At 33.0% G+C, this 22080-nt stretch overlaps 1 protein-coding gene across 1 annotated transcript in view; it reads right to left on the minus strand.

The window, feature by feature from the left end:
• Nucleotides 1-5682: 5682 nt before the first annotated feature.
• The window catches only part of LOC133204583 (uncharacterized), a gene marked incomplete at its 5' end in the record, with an annotated part of 235854 nt that continues 219456 nt past the window's right edge, over nt 5683-22080 (minus strand). Inside the window, 4 exons of the mRNA XM_061340336.1 lie at nt 5683-6251; nt 6450-6481; nt 9632-9752; nt 18323-18520. Coding sequence (XP_061196320.1) covers nt 5683-6251; nt 6450-6481; nt 9632-9752; nt 18323-18520 — 920 coding nt within the window. The remainder of the gene's footprint in view (nt 6252-6449; nt 6482-9631; nt 9753-18322; nt 18521-22080) is intronic.

Genomic DNA, 22080 nt, shown 5'->3' on the forward strand with positions numbered 1-22080 from the left:
TTTTGGTAGCAATAACACTTTTTTTAACCAAATATAATGCTCTGGATCCCTGTTTACTTCTGCAGTATTAATATTAACCTACATTGTAGACACGCATGAGGGAGTTTGTATTTGTGTCTGACGAGCTTCCAATCCCATTTATTTGACATGAAATGGATATCATGTGTCTTCTTCTAGGTATCTATTTCTCCCTCTCTACATACACAATATATACATGTACAAGAGGTAAAACCGAGTAAAAGATACAAGATACAAATTTTATTAGTCCAATTTGAGCCCCCGGAAGAGCAACCAAGATTTACAAATAAAGATAGGAGGATGAATCAAATGATAGAATAAATATGATCTTATATAATAACGAGAGCAATGTTTAATTATATATTCATTGATAAATACATATACAAGAGATATACTGAATATGCATGTTGTATATGTTATAATAATGTAAAGTAAAGTAGCTGAAATAGACATACATGTATATCAAGGAACAATAGAGATTATATTGGCATACATATACACACATCCCAAAACATATACTTAATTTTTCAATTAAGGAACGTTATCAACGAATCTAGCAAGAGATCTTAAGATGTCAGGGTCTTCATTAGTCATGACCCAATGTAATTGACTATCATAACATAGAGACGGAAGTCTTTTATATTAATTATTCCAAACATCATGTCTGTATACAATAAGATTAGGACATGTATACAAGAAGAAAATGAATTTCACCCTGAACCTCATTGTGATCACAAAGGTAAAAATTCGTTCATCTTTAGGTATTTTTTTATATAGTCCAATTTCAATTTTTAGCCTATGTGCTAATTTTCCTAACCTTATTATGGCTGATCCATGGTGTTTTGCAACCACTATTGAAATAGCGACCACTTTTGAAATAATTATTTCAACAGCGGTTGAGAATGCATGCATTTCAAAACCAGAACCAGATTGCAACCACTCTTGAAATAAACGTTCACTATTGAAATTATTATTTCAATAGTGGTTGAGAATGCATTTCAAAACCAAATAATTGTATAGTGGTCGGTATTTCATTAGTGGTTGCAACAATGGTGATTGATGGTTCAAATATTTAGATAGGGTTCAAAACAAAACTTAGTCCATAGACTAGTTAAGGTAGATAATTTACCAGCCTAATGCAAATTCCTATCTTTTCCCATGTAGTACTTAAAAGTTAATTAAGTTTTTTTTTCAAGTTTTCTTTAAATTATGAAAGTGACATTCGTACCTAAAATATCACTATAGACTATTAATATGTTTAGGTGAATGGAGGAAAGTCTAATAAGGAAACATATAATTTCACGAAAGATAAATAGAGGCAAAAAATTATAAAATTGTATACTCTGCAGTTGATTTAGTAACTGTCAGTTAAACTTGTTGAATAAACATAAAAGTTACGATAAGGAACAGTAATGAATCTTATAAATGTAATACATAACAATAATCAGTGAGCCCTACACTTATTTCCTTTAGGTAAACTGAGGAATCCATAGTCAATTTAGTAAAACAAACGACCTAACCATTGGTATGAAACATGTCAGATAAAATTCGACACAATGATATTAGGTTGTAATTGCAAACAAGGTCATTTTAACAATGCTGACTGTTAACGAGATTTTTTGAAATTCCTGTAATATCAACTTGTTTGTAATCAAATATGGAGATAACGAACAGTAATCATGCTTAAAAGTCCATAGAAAAAATACAAATCAGCTGCAGAGCAAATTCGGACCTCTGAAAACATCAGAGTTGGGATCAGGTGCCATGGAGGAGTAAGCATTCCCTGCCGACCGGTCAAATCCGCCGTGTGCTACTTGTCATGATCGGGAAAACGGAAAAATCCCTAAACAATTCAATGTGTAAATAATGGCCTATTTACTGTAAGCATCAAGCCTCGGTTTAAAAATTGATCGTACTTAAAGCTCTTACGAATTCAAGCATCAGGAGAAAACAATAACATCAGATGCCAAGAGAAACTGATGACGAAGATCATATTTTGGTGTACCCTTTACAATTTTTTGAAAATATTTTAACCTTAAAATCCAAGTTTTGATACACGTGTCACTGTGAGCGTTGGCAAACTTCATTTGAAGCCCTTGACTGGTGAATGATGACGTCTCTATATGAAAATGATATACGGTAACAATTTTGATGAATTCTGAATGAAAAATTCTCAAATCGGTCGTAAAACAACAATCAATCAAGTATATTAATACTGGGAAATATTTGAATTGTAAAACTTCCAAAGTTGTCTATGAAATAGAATGTACTCTATGCGGACCGATTTATAGTGGGGGAAGCAAACGGTCCACTCTTCATACAAGAATGTCGGGGCATTAGTTTGAAATAAAAGATAGAGGCCATCAACATCTTTATAATTATTTAAATTCGCTAGACTACTCTATCCTTTCAATGAGGGTAAGAATTTTTGGAAAATATATCATCGAACAAATAATCTCACTTTAAGTACTCCATTCCTTAGACAGCGAAAAGAATTTTGGATCAGTAAACAAGGCACTGCATTTTCGTATGGTTGCAATGACCAAATAAATAATGTAGGTAACCTTTCAAGCATCAATCATAAAATTGTCCAAATATACTTGACATATCTTTTGATTCATTTTTTCCTTACGTCATTAAACAATTAAGTCCTCATTACATTCGCACTTAACTTTACTACTGATTTTTTATGGACTATTTGAAGAAGCTAAAGCAAGTCTATACTAGGATTCTTCATTTGCAGAATACAGTCAAGTGTTTGTGATTACTGATGATGCCAAGTAAAGGCTCTTTAAGCCACCATGTATGTTGGACGATAATACATCTGATTCAACCCTCTGTTCCTTTGAACTTAAATTTGTCAATAAAGGCATAGATGCTTTGAACATATGTAACATCCTTTATCATAAAAACGTTCAGTCTTCCACCATATTTGAAGATGAAGTCTACTCCCTGCATTTCCTACAGATATTTCCCAACTGTTGCTTCCCAACTTTTCAATTACAAACAAACCCTTTAATTTATTTAGTAATATTCTACTTTCATATGCATATAGTATTTATGTCTCCCAAATTATTAGATACTTAAGAGCATGTTCTGAGTAAGATCAAGTTTTTAACCGAGGCAGGCTACTGACAAATAAGTCGAGGTTATAGGGATTTCAACAACCTCATAACATCTTAAGTTGTTACAATGACCTTGTGAGCAGTAACAACTTAATACTGGGACGTATGTTTGACTGACATATTTCATATCAATCGTTAAGCAATTATTTTTATACTAAATTTCACTACGGATTACTCCGTCTAACTGATCAATACATAGGGCTCACGGCAGGTGTGACCGGTCGACAGGGGATGCTTACTCTTCTTAGGCACCTGGTCCCTACTATGGAATTTTCAAGGGTCTTTGTTTTATGTCCTGTTCAGAAATTTGTATTATTTTAAGGTTTTTTGAGATCTATTACTGTTATCTTCTTGTATTTCATTTGCAATTATTGCTTAATACTCGTGTGTATTGCTAATAACCGATTGCTTGTTTTTTCAGAGCAAATAATATAAGAGTTGAAAAAAATATTGTTTGAATTTACTTTAAAACGCTTTGTGATAGATTTGCTCAGCAAGACAATATGCAAATGAAAATGTAGACATTAGTCAGAAATAATTAGCCACAAACAAGAAAATGATGACAATTTACATGAACAATAGTCAATACAACATATAACCTTAACATTTCGGAAATAACTTTAAAAATTGCATGCCGGATTAACATTTCATATCTATTTACCAATTTCTAATTCACATCTATGCAGAAATCTAATGATTTAAAAACTTGTTAGACAGAAAATACTGTTACATAGATGTTGCAGTAATATTCTTATTCAGAAAATTAAAGACATTGTTTTATTACTTTTCACATCTATCTGCAATTTCTAAATCTCACTTATGCAGAAATCTAATGATTTAAAAACTTGTTAGACAGAAAATATTGTTACATAGATGTTGCAGTAATATTCTTATTTAGAAAATTAAAAACATTGTTTTATTACTTTTCCCATCTATCTACCAATTTCCAAATCTCATTTATGCAGAAATCTAATGATTTAAAAATTTGTTAGACAGAAAATATTGTTACATAGATGTTGCAGTAATATTTTTATTTACAAAATTAAAGACTTTTTCTGTTACTTTTTTGCTTCAATAAGTTTAATGCATTTAAAAAAGATATATATATATATATATATATATATATATATATATATATATATATATATATATATATATATATATATATATATATATATATAGAAGCAAAACCTTGTTATTAGCAGTAAACTATACTTAGGAAACATTGAAATATCCAATCAACAACGCAAATAAACATTATAACGATATTAATTGAATAATTAAACATATATACCCCTAAGAAATTTTATGAGAGAGCAGAACGAAGTTATAATATTTGAGTGCAAATATCAACATGTTTAAACACCATTTCCCAAGAATTCTCGATTGACACTATTCAAAATCAATGATGGAAAACCTGAAAGAATGTTACTTCATTTTTTTTTAAAAATCAAATTTCAAATTGTTTTAATCAAAAAATTCCAGAAATATAACTGACTGCGATAATTATTGCCAAAAAAGGTCCGGTTTTGCACCATAACATTTTTGAAATAATCTGATGGATACAAATTTTTGATGCGTCGTACGAAATCACTAAATTTGGAATGGTTTCATTTTCGCTGTTTTCGTGGTATGGTGAGACCTACAATTTCATGTCCTCCAGGAAATGTTTCAAGTAGAGTACAAATAAAATGAACATTTCTTTCAACACGAAATTGAATCCCCACGAATTACAATTGTTCCTAAAACCACGAAAATTTGACTCCACGAAAATGTGATTTTACAGTATTTAAATTGAGGTTCAATTGTTATAACTAATTTTAATTATGTGCCAACAACACCAGGTTATGAAGCATGTACCTATTTCCAAACAAAACAACCAAAGATTTTTTGTAATTCAGAATAAGTATGGTTTCTGTCACAGGAAACAATCTTTAAAAGTGTCTGTGCCCTGGAGTGATCGAATAATTTGATTGGCTCCTTCTTTTTATAACTTGTTAGACCCAGTTACATTTGTAGACCAACAAATTTTAATTCAATACAATCCGTTGAAGTTTTTGCATCATTTATTTTTATAGAGGCGTAAAACGAAACGTTTAATTTAAGACTATTTCTTTACAGAGGATATCAAAGCGCAAAAAAGTACAGAAAAACATTCTAAAAAGAAACATATGAACAGGTATTTATGGAAGTCAAGTAAATTAACACCGTAACCCAGCAAAATATGAGGAAGAATCGGTAAAAGAAATATTGTCTTGCTTTTTACATTTTCGTTTTGTCGTCTGACGGAAGGCGCAACCCGTGATATTTTTACATGAATCGATAAGAACATTTCTCTGTAAAAAACATTCACATTTTCAAAAGAAAAAGGTTACTGTTGTCGCTCATGAAAAAAATGTATCAATGCACTCTCCACATATTCCTGCTTAAAACACGCAAAAAAGAACACCTATAATGATTGAGTATTGAAAAATGTATCGAAATAATACAAAAGCAACCCCCCTCTCTCTCCCCTCTCTGTATGATACCAATTCTTAGGTCATAACGTATCATTCATGTGACTTCTTTTCTCATTTGAACTGTACTTGTTATTTTCAAGTACAAAATAGTTTAAAGGAAGTTTTGGCAGAGTATTTGCATAAATATCCCGATCGCCCCTATTTGAATATCCTGTCTGTGTCTTTAGATTTGCATATTTTCCAGTGTTTTCCTCGATGTTTCCTGTAATTCTAGAAGAATTGTTCGGATTCAGTGCAAGTGTAATATAGCTATCCCTAAGGCCTCGTGTATTATCAGCGATTGCATTTTCCTGTTTTCCGTCGATGACTTCCTTGATAGCATTTGCAGAAAACAGCACTTTGTTCTGCCTCAGTGCTAAGGAAACATAACTGTCCTCAGACTCTTCCGTTTGACTTGAAATAGCGACGCAACCTTGATCGTAAATTTCGCCTTCCTCTGTGTCATTGATTCTAGAAACTACGTTAAATCTTTTGTTGAAGCTCAGTATGTTGTAGTTGTTAGAGGCCCTTGTCATCTGAGAGTAGTCCTCTTGCGGCTCCTCTGATTCACGGCTTGAATTGTCGTTTCCAACATAGTTTGTCCCTATTCCTTCGTAAAAGATTGCTTTTATTTTTTTTTTCTTCAGAATAAATTTTAAATTTTTTTGAAAGATTTTAATAAAAATTGGTCAGTGAATATGTAATCCTTTATTTGTTAAGTTTCAAAAATGAATTCTCAATTTGGAAATTAATTCTTCAAATTTTATTTGTTTGATTTTAACAATATTATGCGAATACATGAACTTACTACTTGTCAGATACTGGCGTAGAAACTTTAATCTGTAAAGTCAGATGTTTCGATATTAGAACAACCAATTCTTTTTTTTTTTATTTTTAGCATGAAGAATTTATCTAGAGAATTTTGATGACTTTGACGCAAAGTGTTAAAGTGCTCCATTATCAACTGTGTTTCATCACTCCTGCGCAGTTGTTCTGTTTTCGTGTTCAAAACATTTTAAGAAACGACTAAGGCAATTCTGATTGGCTGCTTATACCTACGACGATCCTATTGGCTGCTTTTTAAGCGCCATGTTTATTTTACCAAAATACATAAATCCAATGTTAGTATAATGGGAAAATCAGGATCTATAAGGATCTATAAGGGGTGCGAGGTAGTGACCGTTTTTTTCCTCAAACTCCGGTTCCTTTATCTTTTCATATTTCAAGAGACACTCATATTAAAAAAAAAGAACAAGCAAATTCAAAGAATCGTGGTCCCCCGCTTTCGGTGTCTAAGTGGATTGGAAGTCGTTATTTATGGTATATTGTAACTGTCTTGTTTATGTGTTTAATTATTATTTATGCATCATACAAAAAGACATAAATTATTGAATTAATAACAGTTATGGCAAAAATTATATCTTCTCAAATCTACATCAAACTTCAAGGTCATGGGGTCAAATATAAATACAATTCGAAAGGTCTTGTCACAAGTAATGCACATGTGAAAAAATAGAATCAAATGTAAATGCCATCTTCTCTCCATCAAAAGTAATCAGCAATGTTAATTTTTTTGAAAATTAGGTCAAACTTCAAGGTCATGGGGTTAAAAATCAAAGTACATTTGGAAATGCTTGTCAAAGGTAATTCACACGTCAAATATGAATCCCCTATCTTCACTCCCTCAAAAATTAGCTACACTGATAAAATGTTTGAAAATTAGGTCAAACTTGAAAGTGAAGGTCACGGGGTTTAAATATCATGACATATATGAAAACATTTTGACACGGGTAATAATCACCAAACTTAAAATTTTTGAAAATTAGGTCAAACATAAAGGTCAAAGTCAAGGGGTAAAAAAATGCTCAGGAATATCTTGTCACAGGTAATGCACATGTCAAACATATCAAATATGAAAGCTCTATTTTTTCCTCAATCAAACGTTATAAAGAAAGATAATATTTTTGAAAAGTAGGTCAAACTTCAAGGTTACGGGGTCAAAAACCATGATATATTTAGAAAGTTCTTGTCACAGGTAATGTACATAGGTCATATGAAAGCTCTATCATTTCTCATTCAAATTTTTATGACCAATTTTAAGTTATGTCAAAATTTAGAAAAATAGGTCAAATTTGAAGGCCAAGGTCACGAGATGAAAAAATCATAGTATATTTGGAAATATCTTGTCACAGGTAATGTACATGTGAAATATGGAAACCCTATCTCTTCTCATTCAAATGTTATGACCAAGAGTTTTTGTGACAGACTGACAGACGGACAGATTTACGGATTGACAGACGAATGAGATTTAATGTCCCCTCGCTTTCGCAAAAGCGGTGTACAAAAAGGAACGAGAGATTGAGAAAAACTGGTTGCTAACTCGCGCTGGTTATGGAACCTATATATTCCCTCCCGCAACAAGTTGCGAAAGGATTACAGTTTCCTAATGTGTAGCAGAACATGCACGCTGTGTGAACAAGCTTGAGGGCAAGATTGAAAAAAAAAATCATACTAAGGATCATCATACTCTGTATAATTTTTTCAAATTGTATTAGGACATTTAGATTTAATTGTTCTTGTGAAGTTGTGTGCTATTTTTGTATATTTTTGGAATATAGTCATATTATACATATACGAGGGTTGTCCAGTAAAATCGTGGACACGTAGTTTTAAGTGAAAAATAATCAACACTGCTTTCTAAAAATATTCCCTACTCTTTAGAACATTTTTCATCAATATACTTAGCAAATTTCAAAGAATTATATGCTCAAATAAACAAATATGGGATATTCTGTAATGTGTGGTATCGCCTTACTACGGAAGCCAGTTGGTGCCAAAATAGAAAAAATATTTTATCTGGCGGTCGCCAGATAAGTTTCTGGCGGCCGCCAGAAAGTTATCTGGCGGCTGCCAGATAATTATTTGGCGACCGCCATATACTATCTGGCGGCCGCCAGAAGGTTAACTGGCGGCTGCCAGAAATTATCTGGCGGCCGCCAAATAATTTTCTGGCGGCCGCCAGATAAGTTTCTGGCGGCCGCCAGTTATTTATGTGGCAGTCGCTAGATAATTATCTGGCGGCCGCCAGATAAAATATTTTTCTGCCTGGCACCTACCGACTTCCGTACCTTACGATGCACGGATGATAACCTCAAAAAGTCTGAAGAAACGTCATGTTTCATATCGTACGCGTTGCTAAAAAAAGTTGAAAGCCATCAGTTAATTAAATTCCGGGAATTTTACTCACGCATACACTCCCTTTATTCCTCCATAAACAGCCGAGAAGCCAATCTCGCACACATATGGGGCCTTATTAAAATCTGTATTAATAAGTTATGAAAGGTACTCTAACTTTCACTAAACTAAATAGGCAGTTTTTTTGACAGTCTGCAATGACAGTGTCTTTCCATATTTTAAATACAATATAGCTAAATAATATTTACCCCAACCTTATTTATTTAATACAATTATTTCGAAATAATACTCGCATATTTCCTGATAAAATCCTGATTTATTGGTCATGCGCCATAGGGCCATACCCTGTGCACTTTCAAGTATAATAAAATCCTTATTTTTGCCTATAATAATTAAAAATATTAAGATGTACTTAAATATGATAAATAAACATTTGCTTAAATTTCAGCCCATAGCGTGCATTAACTCTCGTACATAAAAGTGATTACTGGAGGTGAACTTGTCAAGAGTTACCGAGGTTTGACTAATTAAAATAATTTGAAACATATCTAAGAATATTCCGGTTTTTGCAAAGGAATACTCTCCATAGCGGGGCATGCACTTGTTTAAATATAGCTAATTATAATAAAATTATATACAGTTTTTGAAGCGTTTGAACATTGGCCAGCAAATTATTCAAATTAAGCATAACTATTTTATCATAAACTTTTCTTTTCTCCTGAAAAGCGTAAGAGCTGTTTCCATTATTTTCAGGCCAAAGATATTTGAGCATGCAATAACTTTAAAATTACTAACCTCTCATTGAAAAAAAAGACGATGATGGCTAAAATTGATCCGACACTTAGAATTACTGCCATTGCAACAGCAACAACTGTATGAAGGTATGAGGGGTCGTTTTCTCTGTAAATCTCTGAATCTGAGTGAGATGTAAAATTTACAATATGAATATTTAATTACCTTACCACAATAACACTGCCAGAAATATCAAGTAATTTTAGCACCCCTTAATGAACCTTCCTTTCTGTTTTCACCAAAAAGGCAATGCGTCTAATTGACAATTCAATAAATCATTTGTGTCTTTATAATCACGTCAGGTTAGAGAGCGATTTCTGCTTCTATTAATTTGCTTTGACTTTCCAAGAATTACAGAATATTGAAAACCGAAAAAGCTGTTCTGAATTCAATGCAACTTGAATCTTCTATATACGGTATGTATACCAATAAAGGAAGAATATAAGGAGGCGTTTGTTGTTTACTACCATGAAGTGATATCACATATTCGAATAGTTTTTATCAGGTATTCAGTTTTTGATTTAGTGATATAACTTTTACGAATGGATATCACATTATATTTTATTTTGAATATTTGATATTACTTATTCGAAAAGGTGTTATAACATATTCAATCTATATATGAAATAACAACAGCTCCCCGACTATAATGTACTGTATGTATGCATGCATTTTATACAGAAAGTAAATAACATAAATACCTGTAATAAAAACAGAGAAATAGTATCAATAAATACAGCAACACTAACTGCAAATGAAATATACAAAATTTCAAAGGGACTGATGACATGTGATGTTTTCAAATTGCCTTAATCTATAACAGGGGAAAAGGACAGCCCGAATTTGCCTAGGGTCAATAAAAATCTAGTTTGTCATATGGGAAATCGTTGTTCTATGGGCCCTTTTCTTTTCTGTGCATTTAATGAATGGACACTGTATTCCCCCTTTATGCGAATGCCATCTTTCTTTTTAAGCTAGAATGTCTTGAAAGAGGGATCACTTATTATTCAATATAGTAAAAAATGCAAATAGAAATTCAAAAACGAAAAGGTGATTAGGTGATATCAACCATTTGAATAGTGCTATCCATCTTACATGCAACTTAAGGGGAAAAAATGATGTTTGCATACACTTATATTTACATTTGCTGTGTTTTTTTTTTTACTTAACCAACTATGACATTGATTTGAACATGTCATTTTCGTATATACTCACGCGTAGAAATATACACGGAGAAACTCGTGCTAAAGTGATGTCACAATGTGGCTACAGAGACGTTAATAAAAAATATAACAATATAGGACAGCGAGAAATTCAAACATCGAGTATATTTTGTTGCTTTTTAACATGTACATTGTAAAATATAAACAAGAGGCCCATGGGCCACATCGCTCACCTGAGCACATTGGCTGGGCAAAAGCACAAATCAGTTCAGTATTGAAAAGATTACCGGGAAGGGGGGGGGGGGCTTGAATTTTAAACTACCTGATGATGCTTCCATGTCAATATAACAAATGGCTTTGTTGTTCTTGAGAAGATTTTAAAAAAAATTTTCCCATATATTCCTTTGTAAAAATTTGATCCCCCATTGTGGCTCCTCCCTATCCCGGGGTCATCATTTGAACTTGAATCCACACTACCTGAGGATGCTTCCATATTAGTATGACTAAACATAGCTTTCCTGTTCTTGGGAAGAAAATATTTTTTCTATATGTTTCCATATCAAAATGACTAATCATGGTTTGCAGTTCTTCAGAAGATATTTTCCTTTACATTTCTATTTAAAATTTTGATCCTCCATTGTGGCCCCATCCTACCCATGGGGGTCATGATTTGAATAAAATAGAATCTACACTACCTGAGGATGCTTCCACATAATAATACATCAATCAGGGCTTTGCTGTTCCTGAGAAGAAGATTTTTAAAATTTTCCTATATATTTCTATGTAAAACTTTGATCCTTCATTGTGGCCCCACCCTACCCCCGGGGGTCATGATTTGAATAAATTTGAATCTACACTACCTGTGGATGCTTCCATATAAATATATACCATCTGGGCTTTGCTGTTCCTGAGAAGAAGATTTTTCCTATATATTTCTATGTACAACTTTGATAGTCCATTGCAGCCCAGCCCTACCCCCGGGGGTCATGATTTGAACAAACTTGAATCTACACTACCTGAGGATGCTTCCATATAAATATGGCTCATCATGGCTTTGCTGTTCTTGAGAAGAAGAGATTTTTCGTATATATTTCTATGTAAAACTTTGATCCTCCATTGTGGCCCCGCCCTACCCCCGGGGGTCATGATTTGAACAAACTTGAATCTACACTACCTGAGGATGCTTTCATATAAATATGACTCATCATGACTTTGCTGTTCTTGAGAAGAAGATTTTTAAAGATTTTTCGTATATATTTCTATGTAAAACTTTGATCCTCCATTGTGGCCCTGCCCTACCCCCTGGGGTCATGATTTGAACAAACTTGAATCTACACTACCTGAGGATGCTTCCATATAAATATGACTCATCATGACTTTGTTGTTCTTGAGAAGAAGATTTTTAAAGATTTTTCCTATATATTTCTATGTAAAACTTTGATCCTCCATTGTGGCCCCGCCCTACCCCCAGGGGTCATGGTTTGAACAAATTTGAATCTACACTACCTGAGGATGCTTCCATATAAATATGGCTCATCATGGCTTTGCTGTTCTTGAGAAGAAGATTTTTAAAGATTTTTCCTATATATTTCTATGTAAAAATTTGATCCTCCATTGTGGCCCCGCCCTACCCCCGGGGGTCATGATTTGAACAAACTTGAATCTACACTACCTGAGGATGCTTCCACATGAGTTCCATCTTTCCTGGCCCTACGGTTCTTGAGAAGAAGATTTTTAAATGATGCCATTATTTTTTCACTAAACCCTAATTATCTCCCCTTGAAAGAGGGCGTGGCCCTTCATTTGAACAAACTTGAATCCCCTTTACCCAAGGATACTTTGTGGCAAGTTTGGTAGAAATTGGCCAAGTGGTTCTTGCGAAGAAGTCGAAAATGTGAAAAGTTTACAGACAGACAGACGGACAGACAGAGGACAGACAGACAGACAGACGGACAGACAGACGGACGCCGGACAAAATGTGATCAGAAAAGCCCACTTGAGCTTTCAGCTCAGGTGAGCTAATAAAAGGGATGTTTTTAAATTAAGTGTGAATTATTGGTGTGTAAATCACACAGACTTGCACGTAGGCATATTTCTCTTGAAGCGCTAGCGTCACACAGACCTACTAGACAGGTCTGTGTGATTTACACATTAATAATTTACACAAAACTGTAAAAACATTCCTTAATTAATATCATTCAATACAAGGAAACAATCTAAAGTAAATCAAACCAGTCAAAAAGATTCATCCGGCTTATTAGAAACTTAATATACATTTTCTTTTAATAAATTGATATAGATTTAACAAAAATAGGTAAACGTAATAGATAGAAAAGCATTTTATTATATCACTCAAAAACATATCGCGTGACATCGTTAAATTATATAAGTCTTAATAAGGTAAATTATTCTTTCAATAAAAATATCAAGTAGTTTTGGAGATGGGGAAACGTGTATGTTCTGTTGCTACCATGTACAGTAAACAGAATTCAAAGCACATACCCAAATAAGAAAGGCAAACACAGAGAATTTCGTTAAATATACTTCAGAGCTCAAAAACAGTATAATACAGCATATTTTTCCCTGGATGCAAGCACTATCGTTTTAGATTCTCTGGGCATTTGGTATGGCTGCATGCTCTTTAATGTCTTGAAATGTTATATTCCCAAGTGCAATTACATACTTAGTAACAGTACTTAAAATAACTTTTTGATCGCGAGAACTTATTTTTGCATTATTACACGATACTGTCTACTCGCGAAAATTTCATTATCGCGTAAATTTTTATTAGTATAGATAATATACACCAATAACCAGAATTCGTAAAAATTTTGTCTCGCTTATAGAGACCAAATGCCTCAGAAATATATTAAAAAAAATAAGATGTCGCGGAAATAAAAAGCACATGTGGCCATTTTTCTTTTTTGGACACATGTTTTTGCCTAAAAAGTAAGAGTTTTTATTAAAGTGTAAATTTGCAAATAAGAGACAAATAATGTGGACTTAGAGATTTAAAAGTATTTCTGATTCTACCAGTAAGTCCTTACAAAGCATGCATTCCTTGTCAGAAAAACTGGTACAACTTTTGGGGAAATGATTTATTTCGAAATGATACTGTTTGAAAAAATTGATAACAGCCTAAAAATGCCCTTTTTCATTTGCCTAGAGCCAAATGTTTTCCAACCAACTTTTTGCCTAAAAGGTAAGAAAAAATATCTCAATATTTCATACGTGTTACGAGTGGTAATCAAAAAGTTCGGAAACTTATTGAATTGCTTCCATAAAAGAACTAGAAAAGCTTTTAAGGTTTCAGTGTTAATTATTTTTTAAAGCAGTCCTGTCCGATTTTAATGCATATCTGCCACCGTTCTGCCCATGCGCTAATCACGTGATCCAGGCGGTCAGGTGACATGCTCCGTAGCGTTCTATTCACAGAAGCTTAAAGATTTTTCCGAGTCCTATATTTTTTACCATGAAAGTTATTTTTTATAACAAGAACAATCCATTTGTCAGAAATGGCTAAATCTCGGCAATAGGATGGGTGGATAAGGATATCCTTTCCCAGAATGAGCATGGTGACCATAAAACCTGAGTCCCCTGTCTTGGGAGCGTCGTTTATCCAATGGATAAACAGGTCAAGGAATCTACCATATATGGATATTGTTGTTATTGCGCACAGAGGTGCTTACAGCGAGCAATCGTCCAATCCAATGAATGAGCCGAAAAGCATGATGGTATACTACATGTTTATATTTTACTACAAACACGTGGGTCAGGCAAATTTAGGACGCGATTTCAAATGACTGCGGGAAAGTCAACTAATAATTATTTTTAATGTTTTTGTGAAAAACATGAAGAATAGGTACTAATTAAGATTTTCCATGCTCACATTAGCAATCAAAGTCAATTTTCCGTGTAAAATAGTACTTTAAATACCGCTCACAGTCTTCACAATTAAATAAGAACCCGGTTTTTATAACTTGAGATTCTGTAAATTTGCCATGCTACTGGTGTTATTCGTTGTTATTTTGTTATTTGTTTACTAGAAATTAAAAGTGAAATTCATACTGAAAGATAGTATAGCACGGGAAAACTGCCAGGCTATTGTCAACAAACGGACTTATACAATGGAGTGGAGAAAACCCAAATTTTACCGTTGTAAAACATTTTTATGTAAATGTGAGCATGGAACTAGTAGATAACGATGTACATATTATACTAAGTGTGTAAAATGCTTGGAAAAATGCACCATGTCTTTCCGAGAGCGATTTCAAAAACTGGCTTTTTCGAAACGTACATGTAATATTTTTTGTAGTAACCCATAATGCAACTCATTCAGCTGATTGGTCACTTTACCAGTCACGTTGGGTGCCTCGTGTAGCATGTAAATTTATTCTGACGTCACAGAAAATAGTTTCCTCGACCTGATAAAGCATATGCGCCTACTTTTTATAACATCTGATATGTTAAAAATCTAAAGTAAACGATATTTTAAGGATTTAATAATTATATTATTGTTAAGATATTCAACTATTTTCTACGTGTATCTTGATGATCTTTCATAACAAATTGCTCAACTAAGGACACATCTCTTCCCCAGCTTGCCTTAACTGGGCAACAGAACAAACATCATTTTTAACTATCTCCCTTCCTTCACTAATACAATCGATCCAATTCATGAGTGAACTTCTGGCAAGTATTTTGTCTTCATAAACCTTGTACAAATTATTATATGTTAATATATGTTATATTTGTATGTATATGCAAAGGAATTTCCAAGATATACGAAAAACTCTACAGCCGTTCGTTGCTCGAGTGCGACTGAGTCAACCATTTTTTGTCACAAGTCATCCATATATAGACTTCATTTTCACACCGTAACATCACAAACATGGAGCAAAACATCACATAACATCTGCTATTTATAGAAAATTTGTACGACTATATGTATGCCAAATTTCATTCTGATCTGAATTATGGTTTTGTAAATATAGAGATAATTCGCGAACTTTTTGATCACCCCTCGTACATCTGACTAACGACTCACTGTTTGTTTTTATTGTTTAACGTCCCTCTCGAGAATTTTTCACTCATATGGAGACGCCACCACTTGCCGGTAGAGAGTTACAAATTTTTGACCTATATTCGGCACTTAGGGCCATTGAGCAGTGAGGGATATTTTTCGTGCCAGAACCCGCTGCGACACATGACCTCGGTTTATACGGTCTCATCCGAAGGACGGGTCTCCGCGTCCCACAGTGGGATTTCTCAATGTTTGTAAACAATGACTAAAATCAAAATATTCTGCAGATATGCTTTTTCACTATATGATGATTAAATAATGAAACTAAACTTAGTAGAGATAACTTTTTATATTCAACAGTAATTACCAGTTTTCCTCTTCAAAGTTGTCTTTTTTTCCCTAGGGATGCAAGACAGGGTTGGGGGTCGCTGGACTGTCCACTAGACGGCTTTTCAAGACTAGTGGGGTCTCTTAAGAGTGTAAGGGACTTCGCGTTAATCGTCTTAACAGGATCCGTCCATTAATATTTGGCAAACCCGGAATCTTCTGAATATTGCACGGAACACAACACTGAGTACTTTAATGGTCTTTGTATTTTATACAGATTGATAGACAATATATGAAGTCACCGTTTAGCTCAATATGATATTTACAATAGGAACAACTAAAATTAGTACATTAGAAGTAAGATCTCACTAGCAGTCATTAAGCTTAAATCCTATATAATTCCAATCTTAATTTGATTTATTGATTTCCTGTGTTTTGATTGGACGAAAACAAATTCAAGAAAAAGTTTACACATCGATAAATTCTCAATCAGAACTACCTTTCTTGACCTAGCTTTTATTGTAAAGAAAAATGAAACAAATCGTTACTTCTATTCTGTGTTTTGGCTAAACAATTACAGAAACTTGAAATTAAATAAAAACAAAACTGATGACACACAGGACTGACAGACGGAAATATTATGTTTATGTCACCGTCAGATCACGAGTGTGAATTTTTTAAATCTCTGAAGTCATATTCTCGACGTTCCTAATAGGCCTACAATACAAATCAGCTCAGTTCTCGGTAGCGCTGTGATAGGAAAGAGAAACGTACCTTAGACTCTTGCCTTATTAGCATCAAATTCATTTTTCTACATCCTATATTCTGTCCCGTCTTTGAACAAACCAGAGCAAATCAAAGTTGTCGTCGGTCTGCTACTTTCGTTTTAGAGCGTCTGTCGTTATGTCAACATGGTCAACGACGTCTACTTGTATTTACGATATTTGTTGACTTAAACAATATTCGATGAGTTTTTATAAGCTTATTTTATTTAATGTTTTGACAATCAAAGTTGAACTTTATCTACGTTCATCTCGATTGTGATTTATTTCCACATCGTGGCATAAAGTATTCCTACGCTGTACAGAAAAAACAGATTGTATGGAGGCTTCAAAGAGAAATAATTTTAAACTTCGTAATTGGAATTATAAGAATTAAACGTTCTTTTTTCAGAATTTATCGATGTGTAAGCTCATGCCTTTGTACTCACAAACTTTACATAAAAGTGCTTCGCACTTTTATTCAGTTTGTGAGTACAAAGGTACGAGTTTACACATCGATAAATTCTGAAAAAAGAACGTTTAATCCTATAATAAAATATTAAAAATGCACTGTACATGTAAACAAAGCACAACATAAGCCCTCTTGCTCTTTCCATTCAAAATGACTTCACAGCAATAAGTAACACACAAAAAAGCTCAGTTCAAGAAGGGTTCAGAGGGCATGATTATGAAATCGACAGAAGAAAATTGCAATATTACAAACACACACACAAACACACATTGATAATTTTTAATACATCAATTAATAAATGCATTGTCAATTAAAATTTTCTCTTTTTCCATTTGTACAGGTATATGTACATGTATACATTTACGTACACACAGTACAATAAATGCTAAATTGAATTGAAATCACAAAAAAAAACAAACATTATACATGTAATTATTTCACAAAAAAGTCTTGGATTAAATTCAAAGTAACGGTAATGATCGTTGTAAATTCATATGCATGTAGGTTAAAGATTTTGCACTAGTGCTGGCACCAGCACTACCTATTTCACCGAAAAAATTTAATAGAAAATCCTCTCCGTTGTTTTAAATTAGGACAAAGAGTAAAAAGAGCCTGAAATAGGGTATTTTTTAACCTCAATTAAAACTAAGATGTTCTCTGAGATTGTCCTTAGATATATCTTGATCCTAAGATACCCTTTAAAGCATGCCTGCAGGTGTGGATTTTTTTTTTTAATAAAGCAACTGTAAGATTACGGATTTTATTTTGGGGACAGAAATCTTTTAAACAGACGACAAAATATATTGAGCTGACCTAGGTCTACTAAACAGACACCAAGGAAAAATACTGACGAGTTCAATACATTTTACTCTGAATGCGTTATCATATATCTTGAACAAAACGAAGCTAATGCTGCATCGCTGAAGCAGCTGAAGATAATATATGTACACATGTAACTTCTAAATACCCTCATTTTACTGGTATGATAAGATTTCTTACCATTTAAAGTTTTGTTAACACACCCTATTTTCCTGTCACAGAATTGATTAGCGGTACAGTTACATTTACTCTCACATCCAAATCCATAGAATCCATAAGGACACGGTCCTCCTGAACAGTTATCACCATATGTACCTACTTCACAGGCTGTAACATTAAAAGAGCACATTTTAGATGTTTTGAATCACTCATTTGTTTCTTTTCCCGCGTGAGTAAGTTTTATTTGTCTGATCGTCATAAAAAAAGTATTAGAATTTTACTTCCATTATACAGAGTATTAAAAATTCTACGGCTATTTCAATCATTATATTGATTACTAGTGTGCTGCTTTTAATTAAAATCATTCTATGAAAGTGCGTGTCACTAAATCCTATTCAGTGCGCCGACTCTCGAAGTTATATATATATATATATATATATATATATATATATATATATATATATATATATATATATATATATATATATATATATATATATATATATATATATGTATATATATATATATATTATATAAATAGTGCACGTTTTTGAGGGTAACAGTTGAAATTGACACCCCAAGGAAAACCATTGTCAACCGACGCGTCAGCGGAGGTTGACAATGGTTTTCCGAGGGGTGTCAATTTCAACTGTTACCCTCAAAAACGTGCACTATTTATTTTATTATACTGAATGTCTTATTGATTTCGGGTGTCATAAAAAAATTCGGAGATCGTCGTTAAGTTCACGTTTAGAAAGCTTTCAAACTCCCCGCTTCTATTTTTCTCAATAAGAAAGCTTCGGAAAAGATTTACCAACCTCTTTATTGTTTGTTTGCTACTCAAAAAGTCCTTTATCATCTAAAGTGTGCACTCGCAAGGATGTTTCGTCTGTCGTTTGTTGTTTTCAGGTAAGCTACATCGGACGGAAGCTTTTATTGACGTAGTTTATTCGGCTTCTTTCAAACGCACAACCGACGTTTTGAGAATTCTACGGTGAACCGTACGCGCATGATTTGAACGCATGTGATATTTTCGTAATGTTACCCGTTGTCAAGTGTGTTGCTAACTCTGAGGGTAACATTACGGATTGTTAAATGCGTCTAAACCAATCAGATTTTAGTATTTAACATGAAAGTATAATAAATATATATATATATATATATATATATACCGGTATATATATATATATATATATATATATATATATATATATAGAGAGAGAGAGAGAGAGAGAGAGAGAGAGAGAGAGAGACATAGCGGGCTCCAGTAAATGTTCTATCAAGCCTCTTTCTTTACTCATCAATAAAATGTTAACAGTGAAGGAGAAACTTCAGGAGTACTGTACAACAATATATTCGAGAAGTGGTGTTAATTAATCAGTTGTGGATTCTCAAAAAACTCCAAGGAACTTATAGAAAATTTGAAATCACAATTTTTGTACCTAAATAAATAACATCAAAACGTTCGACTTTTCAACTCTTTATAAAACCATTCCCCACGATAAATTAAGGGGATGAAGGACACATGGTCACATGGCTCTGTTTAACTACGTCATAGTCTCCGTTTATATAAGTGCAAAACGTGTTAAGCATCAATTCTTGTATAATTTTTTGACATTTTTTAAAACTTGATTAACCATCTTATATAAAAAAAATTAAAAATTTTAACATTCTTGTAAACATTAACAAATTATGAAAAAGATTGATCCACTCCTCTGTTTCCCTAAACTGCGCGTCCAACGAGTCGGTGACGTCAATCTGTTAGTAGAGCAAGATCATACTCTGTGAACACAGGGGCGGTATTATTATGTAAAACAGGTCGTAAGCAGTATATGATGAAATATTTTGAGAAATGGGGAACACAAAAATTATTTTTGCATGGCTGATGACAGAAATCATATGTAGGTATATCTTATTTTCGCTTATTTAGCTTACGTGTGACGTCATAGTTGGTTTTTCCCGTACTCGAAAAATGTAACATGACACGTTTTTTGTTATGCTTATATCCTCTTTAACGATGTCCTGTGAAATAATGAGGTCAGCTTCATCATTCGAAATTTTTACAGTTAATCAACAATTTGAAGGATTTGCATTTCAACGTAAATTAAAAAATATTGAATGATAGAATTTTTTTTAAATTACGTTTTTTATTGTTTAAGTTGTCTAAAAAAGTGCGTAATTTTCCCTATCCAGAGGCAGTGTGATAGACAAAACTTGCTTTTTCGAATTTTAAATCCTAGTTATACTCTGAAATAATTTAAAAGACACATGTCCACTTTGATATTTTTATATTACTTAAAAAATCCCATTATGGACAGAGTAATGAGCCCGGAAACATGGAGAATTAAAACTCCAATTAGATACTGTAGGGCATAGTATTTGTCAATCTATATCTCCAAAATAAGGTAAGAAACCTAATGATATAACTGCTTTAAGATGTGTGGGACATACTTACTTAGAAATATACAAAATATGAAAAAAAAATGAATGACAAGTATTTTTTCAGCTCAAGGTCCTTTTCCTCCTTAAATCTAGCTTTTTGGCATCATACAGCTGCTTTTAAAATAAAAATGGAACTCGTAAATTTATTTATTTACCTTGTCATTGGTCATTTGCAAAATTACATGTATTTTAAAAAAAACCCCTCCTGATTGTACACACAGGTACTCTGAAGTAGATATTAAAAAAGATGATTGAGTTTTGATTGACAATATCTTTGTAGTTTTTAGAGATCAGGTCTTTCAAAAATCTGTCGGAATTCCCAGTACCAATTGCACCCCGTTATTAGCAGACTTAATTTTGTATTCATATGAAGTAGAGTTTATTTTAAAAACTAAAAAGGACGTATTATCAATTAACAATAATTACTTCCATGCTGGACACGTTACTACTGGTGACGTTAATATAGTTAATGATGAGGACCTTAGATCACTAATTTTAAAAGGTCCTTAATATAGGGAACCCCGATGCTTCAACTGGCGTCGGAATTTTATAAATATTATGGATTCTGTAGAGGATTACGCCAGGCGATCGCCAGACATGAAAAAAGAAGACCTTAACACTTTGTCAGAATGGATTAAATGTATCAGATGTATGTTAAAATCGCGCATTAAAAGATTGAGGGGTAATATGAGAACCATCTATTATTCTGTATTCAATAATCTAAAAGTGAAAAAAGAATTAGATAGATTACATAATCAGTACGTACTGGTCCCTGTTGACAAAGCAGGTAACAACATTGTCTTTGTTTGTAAGGCTCATTATATTAAATGTATTTTAGAGGAACTTGGATTTAATTCTACAAGTGGTAATCCAACTTATACTCATATTTCCCTTTCTAAGGAAGAAATTCTTCAAAATCATATGTCAGTTTTGAATATTTTTAATATACCAAACAACCAAAATGAATTTGAATTACCATATCTATATTGGATTCCGAAACTTCATAAAAATCCTTACAAAGATACATAGCGGGTTCCAGTAAATGTTCAACCAAGCCTTTTTCTTTACTCCTCACTAAGATATTAACAGTAGTGAAGCATATACTTCAAGAGTACTGTGCAACAATATATTCGAGAATGGTGTAAATCAGATGTGGATACTTAAAAATTCCAAGGAACTTTTGGAAAATTTGAAATCACAAGATTTTACCGAAATCGACAGCTTAAAAACTTACGACTTTTCAACTTTATACACAACCATTCCCCACGATAAATTAAAGTCCAGAC

The sequence above is a fragment of the Saccostrea echinata genome, unplaced genomic scaffold (genome assembly GCF_033153115.1).
Source record: "Saccostrea echinata isolate AGI-Se365-2 ecotype Australia unplaced genomic scaffold, CSIRO_AGI_Sech_v1 ptg000054l, whole genome shotgun sequence".
In the NCBI taxonomy this organism is placed as follows: domain Eukaryota; kingdom Metazoa; phylum Mollusca; class Bivalvia; order Ostreida; family Ostreidae; genus Saccostrea; species Saccostrea echinata.